The sequence below is a fragment of the Podarcis erhardii genome, assembly GCF_964252035.2.
Source record: "Podarcis erhardii genome assembly, chromosome: 17".
Classification (NCBI taxonomy): Eukaryota; Metazoa; Chordata; class Lepidosauria; order Squamata; family Lacertidae; genus Podarcis; species Podarcis erhardii.
The window spans coordinates 5016159-5026083 of record NC_138515.1 but is presented as its reverse complement, the minus strand read 5'-3'; the positions used below and the strand labels follow the sequence as shown (position 1 = coordinate 5026083).

Sequence of the window (9925 nt, the reverse complement as noted above, 5' to 3'; positions counted from 1 at the left end):
TCCGCCAGCGCTGCCAAGGGGCCCCCGCGCAGTGCTGCTCGCTCCATCAGCTGAGCTGCAACAGAGGCCCGGGCAGCTGCAAATCGCCCCATCATTTCCTCGCCTGCATCTTAGGTGGGCTGGAGAGAGCAGGAATCCGGCAGCTTGGAAAGCGCAGGTCGTGGCGACAGCGCCCCCTTCTGACTCTGCCTGCAGCCGCAGGCGCGTTCCCTGCGTCCACTTTCAGCGGGGGGGGGGGGGGGGGGAGGAAGCTTTTGATGAAATTTGACTGATGAAATTTAGAGGCAACCAGCCACAGAGCTTGCCTTGGGGACCGCGGTCATTGGGAGGGTGGGAAAATATTTTGCTATTTTTTCATTGTGCCGCCTTTACTTTTAAAAAGTTATATTTTTTCCCCAATGTTGGCAGCCTTGAGCAGCTATAGAGAAAAGATGGGGATGGTGGCACATGAAGGGTTAAATAAATCAAATAAATAAACAAACTAGAAAGAGGCTGGATGTGAACCTCAGTGGTCTTGAGTTTGATTTCACCCCATATATGCCTGTGGCATTTATTCAAATAGCATTTTTTAAATATTAAAAGTGATCCGTTTGTATTCCTCTCGCAAAAGGCCGCTAGTCCTATGAGTCTGTCACATTAAAAGAAATGAGAGTGGAAAGAAGTGAAGGGGGATCTTGTGGCACGACAAAGACCCACAAATTTGTTATGAACTAAATGTTTTTGAACCATTGCGTGACTTTTCAGCTGTAAGGCTTCAGCATTAACCTTAATGCAATGTTAGATAAAGGTAAAGGGACCCCTGACCATTAGGTCCAGTCGTGACCAACTGTGGGGTTGCGGCGCTCATCTCACTTTACTGGCCAAGGGAGCTGGCGTTTGTCCGCAGACAGCTTCCGGGTCATGTGGCCAGCATGACTAAGCTGCTTCTGGCGAACCAGAGCAGCGCACGGAAACGCCATTTACCTTCCCGCCGGAGCGGTACCTATTTATCTACTTGCACTTTGATGTGCTTTCGAACTGCTAGGTTGGCAGAAGCAGGGACCAAGCAACAGGAGCTCACCCCGTTGCGGGGATTCGAACCGCCGACCTTAACCCACAGCGCTACCTGCGTCCCTTTAGATAGTTAGATAGTTCAGTGCTATTATCATACCCATACTGCAGATGAGGGAGACTGAGGTTGAAGGAGAATGCAGTGTTTATAGATTAATTTTAGACTCTGGGCAATAGTCATATGGAAATCCTCTCTTTGGATAGTAATGTGCATTTGCTTCAACATATGGCAAGCCATTTGGGAGCCTTCCTGCTCATGGGGTTGTGTTTTGTTTTTTACCAGCTGCGCAAATTCACCACCAGATACCCCACACTAAAAGAAAAAGCCTAATAAACACAAAGCATGCTTTGTTCCTTGCCTGCACCGTGTTTCACTGGCAGTTTCTCCAAAGGAGCCCGTGGCTCTTATGTACTATACAGTGACAATTCATTTGTGCATCTGCCTCAGCTCATTAACAGGCACAAAGAGAGGGAACTTTTCTTAAAGCTCAGATTAATGATTTTGTGGGAATCACAAAATTGTATCACAGAATTGTAACTTTTGCCCAACATGGGGCTCAAACCCACAACCCTTAGATTAAGAGCCCCATGCTCCCCCATCTGAGCTACCCAGGAGTGTCACATAGCTCCGACATCCTAGCGCTTTCATTATATTTATGCAAGGAAGCATTACCTGCCTTGAGATGAAGGTGCAGAAGAGGAGGTTCCAGCTCAAAAGAAGGTGTTTTAAATTGCTTTGGGCGCTTTCAGTTTTCAGCACATTCTATTCTTTTGTAATTTGTGTACGTGCTGTTCCTGACATGCTGCTTAATAAAGACATATGCCTAACGTGTCTGATTGCCGTTCCTTTTTGAAAAACTATGCATTATCAGCTTTCCAACATCACTACTTCTTGCCTCCACTTTGCGGCTTCCCTAAGGCCATCAAGTGAGTTCGTGGTAGAGAGAGATGAGATCTGAACCACGGATTTTCTGCTTCACTGCTCATACAGTGGTACCTCGGTTTAAGAACTTAATTCATTCTGGAGGTCCGTTCTTAACCTGAAACTGTTCTTAACCTGAGGTACCACTCTAGCTAATGGGGCCTCTCGCTGCCGCCGCGCGATTTCTGTTCTCATCCTGAAGCAAAGTTCTTAACCCGAGTACTATCTCTGGGTTAGCGGAGTCTGTAACCTGAAGTGTCTGTACAGTGGTATCTCGGGATGTGAACGGGATCCGTTCCGGAGCCCCGTTCGCATCCTGAACAGAATGTAAGATGCGATAGTGCGTCTGCGCATGTTGTGTTTCACCGCTTCCGCGCATGCGCGTGACGTCATTTTGAACATCTGTGCATGCGCGAGCAGCGAAACCCGGAAGCAATGGGCTCCGTTACTTCTGGGTCGCCACAGAGTGCAACCCGAAAATACTTATCCTGAAGTGTATTTGTCCCGAGGTACGACAAACCGATCCATTCTTATGGAAATCAGCCCTGAGTGCTCACTGGAAGGACAGATTGTGAAGCTGAGGCTCCAATACTTTGGCCACCTCATGAGAAGAGAAGACTCCCTGGAAAAGACCCTGATGTTGGGAAAGATGGAGGGTGCAAGGAGAAGGGGACGACAGAGGACGAGATGGTTGGATAGTGTCTTTGAAGCTACAAATATGAGTCTGACCAAACTGCGGGAGGCAGTGGAAGACAGAAGTGCCTGGCATGCTCTGGTCCATGGGGTCACGAAGAGTCGGACACGACTAAACGACTAAACAACAGCAACAACAAAATGACTGTACTTGTAACTGCTGTTCTCCCACCTCTCAATGCTACTTCTGCAGCCTACAGGAGTGACAGGATTCTTTCACGTAAAAAGGTAAAGGTAAAGGACCCCTGACAGTTAAGTCTAGTCGTGGCCGACTCTGGGGTTGCGGTGCTCATCTCACTTTACTGGCCGAGGGAGCCGGCGTTTGTCCACAGACAGTTTTTCCGGGTCATGTGGCCAGCACAACTAAGCCGCTTTTGGCGAAACCAGAGCAGTGCACGGAAACGCCCTTTTCCTTCCCACTCCAGCGATACCTATTTATCTACTTGCACTTTGACGTGCTTTCAAACTGCCAGGTTGGCAGGAGCAGGGACTGAGCAACGGGAGCTCACCGTTGTGGGGATTTGAACCACCGACCTTCTGATCGGCAAGCCCAAGGCTCAGTGGTTTAGACCACAGCGTACAGCGACATTAAAAAGAAAGAAAAGCATCCCCAGACTCCAGTTCCGAAGTGGTACACCCCACTAGGGCACCTCAGGATCCAGCCCTTTATTTTATTGCAGGTGTAGGCAATGCTTCTGAGTGTGTGCTCTAGTCTAGAGCTGTTTTGCCAGTTCATTTGCAAATGCAATTTGAGGTGCTCACATTAGTGCTTAAAGCCCTACAGCAGAGCTTTCCAAACTTTCTATGCTGGTGACACACTTTGTAGACATGCATCATTTCACGACACAATACAGTGGTACCTCGGGTTACATATGCTTCAGGTTACATACGCTTCAAGTTACAGACTCCGCTAACCCAGAAACAGTACCTTGGGTTAAGAACTTTGCTTCAGGATGAGAACAGAAATCGTGCTTTGGCGGCAGGGCGGCAGCAGGAGGCCCCATTAGCTAAAGTGGTGCTTCAGGTTAAGAAAAGTTTCAGGTTAAGAACGGACCTCTGGAATGAATTAAGTACTTAACCCGAGGTACCAATGTAATTCAGTTTTATTAGCAAACCGGAGGTTAAACTAACCCCTTTCCATTCCCCCTCCTGGTCAATGCTCTTTATTGGTTTCATTCAATATTACAGTACATCTATTCCATTCATCATCAAAAATATCATAGAGTACAAAAAAGAAAAAATCATGAAAAAACACCCAAAATTAATTTAAAAATTCAACACCTCCATAACTTTAAATCGTAAATAATCTACTTTTCCAGTGTGACTTCCATCTGCCTCACTGCGGGTCATTTCCTCCTTTTTTAACTGTGCCCTTTTTCACCTTATCAATTATCAGCATTATATACACTATATTATCCATCGGTCATGCAATTTGTGAAAATTAATCAAAGCACACTAAAGATTTTATTTGGGAGCAATGCTTTTTTAAGTACCCTCCATAGCATCCCCACTCTTTTATAAAATTTTGGCTGGTTTGATTCCTGATTATTTCTGTCATTTTTGCAAGTTCCAAATATTCCGAAAGTTTTATCTGCCATTTTTCTCTCGTTGTAATTTTCTTTCCCTCCCAATTCTTAGCAATCAACATTCTCGCTGCTGTTGTTGTGTATAGGAATCCCCTTCTTTTATCACTTGGGATATCTGTTGTCAAAATGCCTAGAAGAAAGGCTTCCGGGTTTTGGGGGGCAAATGTTTGTTTAAACTTTTTTTTAATTCCTCATAAATTAATGTATTACAGTATTTTAATATATTTTTTTGGAAGCCACCCAGAGTGGCTGGGGAAGCCCAGCCAGATGGGCGCGGTATAAAGAATAAAGAATAATAATTATTATTAGTTTCATTTTATTTTTGTACACCCCCACCACCAATCCCTTTCCAACCCTGGGAGCGTTCGCACAACACACCTACAGACTCCAGCTGACACACTAACGTGTCGTGACACACAGTTTGAAGAGCTCTGCCCTACAACAACTTAGGCCCCAAATATCCAAAGGAATGTCTCCATCCCTACTGACCAAGCTTCTTGTGTGCAAGATCTTGGTAGATGAGACTCCCTCGAGGTCAGGTGAAGCCTTCTTCCCCATCTTCCCTGGCAGGGAAGGGGCAGCATTTGGTGGTTCACCTCAGTTGCCCAAATGTCTTGGACCAGCCCTGCTGCCACCCTCAGAACTGCGGGCGACGGCGGCTCAGGAAAGGGCTTCTTTGCAGCAGCCACTGAACTATGGACTCCCTCCCTGCCGAGGTCCATCTAACATAGTGAAGGCATAGCTCCACTTGGAGTGGCTTTACATGTTTTTATTTTATTTTATTTTTTAAATAATTTTTATTAATTTTACAACATAAACAAAAAACAAACAAACATAACACGACTTCCCCATACCTCCCCTTCACTGCATCCTTGTTTTAAAATTTTTTAGCAATCCTTCATCCATTTTTATATTTAATTCTCTTTAAAATTTTCTTAAGCTTAAATTTTTTCAGCTGTAATTCTTTATATCAAATCCCTTGACATCTTAACATTCCGAAATTTTACAACAATTTTTAAGATAGATTTTAAATTTTTTCCAGTCCTCTTCCACTGTCTCTCTCCTCTGGTCACGAATTCTGCCGGTCATCTCTGCCAGTCCCATAAATTCAGTCACCTTGGTCTGCCATTCTTCCAGAGTAGGTAGTTCTTTAGTCTTCCAATACTTTGCCAAAAGAATTCTTGCTGCTGTTGTTGCGTACATAAAAAATGTTCTATCTTTCTTTGGAACCATTTGGCCTACCATGCCCAAAAGAAAAGCCTCCGGTTTCTTTGCAAATGTCCACTTAAGGATTTTCTTAATTTCATTATAGATCATTTCCCAGTAGGCCTTAATCTTCGGGCAGGTCCACCAAAGATGATAAAAAGTTCCTTCGCATTCATTACACTTCCAGCAGTTGTTATTGGGCAAATGATATATCTTTGCAAGCTTGACTGGGGTCATGTACCACCTATAGATCATTTTCATTATATTCTCTTTTAAGGCACTACATGCCGTAAATTTAATACCTGTGGTCCATAACTGCTCCCAGTCAGCAGGCTTTACATGTTTTTACAACTGCAACCATTTTATCTGCTTTTATAATTCTATCTTCTACTGTTGTAAACTGCCCTGCCCAGAGACCATATGGCAGGCGTGTCCAAAGTCCATTTCGGGGGCCTAATCCGGTTTAATCCAGCCCCTGTGGCAGTTTGTTTTCAGGGGTAAAATCCTAAAAAACCTCAGCAACTTCTTTTTTAAAAAAAATCATTTTTATTGATTTTCCAATACAAAACATCCAATTAATATATCCAATCATAATACTTTATTATTTCAATTGAAGTATTAAAACCTCAACAACTTCAATCCTAAAAAAAGGTCAACAATATGGGTTAGCCCTCTTGTCGGCCCTCACGGCCCTTCACTACATCAAATCTGGCCCTCTTTGAAAAAAGGTTGGACACCACTCCATATGGTGAAAGGCTGCTAAGAAATCTTACGAAAGAAACGAAATAAGTCTATAATATGCCCCAGAATTCCTGATAGTAGAAAATGTGACATGGTGATATTCCTAAAAGTCATAAAACAATTATTTGGTGCAATCATACTGGTAGGATTATAAGATAGTAGTAAGGCTATGCCTGAATCCATTATGTTCCATGTTCCATGTCTATGATATACAAGAATACGAGTGGGCACGGCTGACGAAGCCTGGTTGGGTGAAACAAGGAATTATCCTTGTCTTATTTTCTGCATGTGCCATTCTTCCAGGTTCTTTGTCTGGAACCTGCATACCTGGAATGCTAGAATTCTTGAAATCATCTTCACATGGAACACCACAAGACTGATATTAGAATTCCACCCCATGGATATTGCTAATATAAGAACTGAATAGATTGTATTTCCTGATCAATCTGCTGGACTTTAACGTCTCATAATATGAGCTTTCGTGTGCATGCACACGAAAGCTCATACCAAGAACTGACTTAGTTGGTCTTTAAGGTGCTACTGGAAGGAATTTGTTTTGTTTTGACTATGGCAGACCAACACGGCTACCTATCTGTAACTGTCTCATAATATGTTTCGTTTATATGATAAGTTGGTCTATTGAATCATATATCCTGATATATGTTGAGTTGCATTTGAAAACGAATTTTTAGAGTTACATATAGCCTGTTACGTTTGTGTTGTTGGTAGTTAAGGTACTAGCAACTTGTTTGGAAATCAGGAGGTGGGAAGGAATCGGGTATGATTCACCACTAAACTCACATGTGATTATGGTGGGAAATGCCAAGTAACGTGTCTCGGACTGCAGCATAAGGAAGATTTGGAAGATAACGACAACAAATAATATCTATTTTGCTGGTATTTATGAGATTCTGTAGATTCTTTCCTTGTATGTATGGCAGCTTTATATTGTCTGCTGGCAAAGGGACAAGACAGAAGAGAATGTGAGACAGCAACTATTACCTGTGGTAATGAAACCCACTGATTTATAGAATTATAGACTCTTAAGAGTTGGAAGGGACCCAAGGGTCATCTAGTCCAACCCCCTGCAATGCAGGAATCGACGGCTCGATTCTCTGATGGCAAGGCAATATTGTCATATTTGTCGGTATAACAAATCTCTTCAATAATTTAGGTGCTCTTGCAAAGGAATGAATAAAATATGATATCCGTGAGTAACGACAGAAATTTAGCAAATTCAGACAAGCAAGGCTGGAACAGGGTCTTAGCTGATAGCCGAATTAATACAGGATGGGAAGAGTATTGCAAGTTCCTTTGGGAGAGCACCAGATCAGATCCGGACCCTGGAATCTATTTAGCTCGATGCTTCTCTCACAGATCCCAGCTACTGGTTGCCTTAGGGAGACCTAACCTCCCCCCCCCCCCCCAGTTGGCAACATCAAGCAGGTGGCCCATCCGTCTGAAAATGTGATGTTCAAAGGGCGCAAGTCGACAAACCAGACCCGGACCTGCAATCTCAGTCATCCGCGGCGGCGATCATTCTGCCCATGCTCAGAGGCACGCTTGCTAGCGATCCCAGCTGAGCGCCGACCAGTTTTAAGACCCCGTCGCTTCGCCTTGGCAGAGAGATCGCCTCCGATCCCAGCTCCACCCGGGGGAGGATCCCCGTCTGATGTCATTTCCCGTGGAGATCTCCCCCCGCTTGCTCCCTCTCCAGCCGGAAAATGAAGCAACACTCCGGCTGGATGTTTTTCTCCCGCGCTGGGAGGAGACGGGTCTCTTGAACCCGCCACCCACCCGCAGCTCTTGGGCCTGAATCGCTTCTGCGCCATTCTCCCCAACTTGGATCCGGAGCGCCTCTCCCCGCATTAATCGCCGGGAGCCCCAGATTATCTACCGGGGGGGGGCTCCAGTCGGGGGGGGGCGGGGGAATGATGTCCCATGACACGAGCGAGAGGCCCCCCAACCCGGAGCCGCCCCCCGCCACCGTCTACGTCCTCGTGGAAGACCCGCGATCCACGGACGCGCTGCAGCTGCTCAGGTGAGAAGGCGCCCCCTGCGCGCTTAGGATCGGGATGAGGATCGGGCGGGGCATCTTCGGCAGGCGCCCCTGGGGAATCCGAGTCGCCTCCCGGATCACTTATCCGTGCAACGGCACTTGTGAATCCCCGGGCAAGGAAGGCCGGCTGCGTTTCCCGCTAGGCTAGCGTTTCCCGGCGCGCGGACGGGACGACTCGTGGGGAGAGGCCCGACGCGTGTTCGCTGTCGCGGTCCAATTGGTCCCCGACGTGTGAACGGAGCGGCGTGAAAAAAAGAGAACTCTGCTCTTGTGCACAGGGTCAGAAGTGACTTCTGGAGCACTGGCGTTATTGGGAATCGGGGTCCGTGATTTTTTTTTTTCTTCTCTCTCTCTCTCTCTCCCCCCCCCCCCAAATTATGGAAGGGGAAGTGTTGTTTATTGGTTAGGGCTTTTGCAAATATCTTGGAGGCACTGTTAGAAACTGAGATATGAAAGCTAGGAGCTAAATGGCACATTAAACTTTCTAGGTTGCGGGCGCAACAACAGAACGTCTAGGTGCACTTTTTTATAAGGAGAATACCAAGCTGAAAATGAATGAACTGCAGCTAAAATATTATGTTCATTTTTCTAGTCCTTCCCCTGCCCGCCTACCCCTATATATTCTTAAGAGGGTCTCGTTTCCAGTCTTCAGAGAGTAGCTGGAAGTGGGGAGGCAGAAAAGGTACAGTGGTACCTCGGGTTACAGATCCTTCAGGTTAAAGACTTCGCTAACCCAAAAATAGTACCTCAGGTTAAGAACTTTGCTTCAGGATGAGAACAGAAATTGTGCTCCAGCGGTGGGGCGGCAGCGGGAGGCCCCATTAGCTAAAGTGGTGCTTCAGGTTAAGAACAGTTTCAGGTTAAGAACGGACCTCGGAACGAATAAAGTACTTAACCCGAGGTACCTCTGTACTCCTTTCCTTCCGCTCTGCAGTTTTAATCTGAAATCTTAGGCGCAGTACTGTGCCCAGAGCTTAGAAACTCCTTGCACTAATGAAATTCCCTGTCACAAAATGCGCCTAGAAAAATGGGAGTTTCGAACCCTGCTTGGAGGCCTATATGCAGTCGATAATACTTTCCTGCTTTCAGTTTAGCTGTAGACCAGCTGGGTTTAGGAACTGTGCTACCTTTATTTTATTTCCCTCCTTGCGGTGCATGGCATGTAAAACTGCTTTTCATCCGAATGTGGGCTCACCTGGGTTAAGCACAGAGAGCTGGTTCTAATCTCAGAAGCCTGGCCCTTAGGAAGAAGAGTGGAAAGGAGGTGTCTCTGAGCATGTGCCAAAAGCATGTCTCTTACCACCTCTCACCCAGTTGAGGCTGGACTTCCATGACCTAGGGTTAACTATATAACCCCAATTAAAATGAAAACAGAAGACCTAGACCAAACCCCTTAAGGGAATAGGAATTCCCCTGCAAAATCCAGGCCTCTCGGGTTTGGAAGAGGGACACAAAAGCTCTGTGTCCTGCCGGCTCCTGGTGTTTTCCCAGCCCCGTGGTTTGAATTTGCAGAAAACCACAAAATTATCTGTGTGTTCATGGTGTGTGTCTGGGGGGGCGGGAGGACAGAGAAGTAGCTCAGTCAGTGATTCATTTTCCTCCTGTTTTGCTGACAGCAGTGCCTCTCTGGGTGCAGTTAGCTTCCAATTCTTCCCTTTTCTGCAAAAA

The 9925-nt window shown here is 45.9% G+C and overlaps 1 protein-coding gene across 2 annotated transcripts in view; it reads left to right on the top strand.

Moving 5' to 3' along the window:
* The first annotated feature begins 7886 nt into the window (after window positions 1-7886).
* Window positions 7887-9925, top strand: part of TFE3 (transcription factor binding to IGHM enhancer 3) — a 35101-nt gene continuing 33062 nt past the window's right edge. For both annotated transcript variants that reach the window (XM_081845276.1, XM_081845275.1), the window contains exon 1: window positions 7887-8239. In XM_081845276.1, coding sequence (XP_081701402.1) covers window positions 8130-8239 — 110 coding nt within the window. In that variant the 5' untranslated portion in view covers window positions 7887-8129. The remainder of the gene's footprint in view (window positions 8240-9925) is intronic.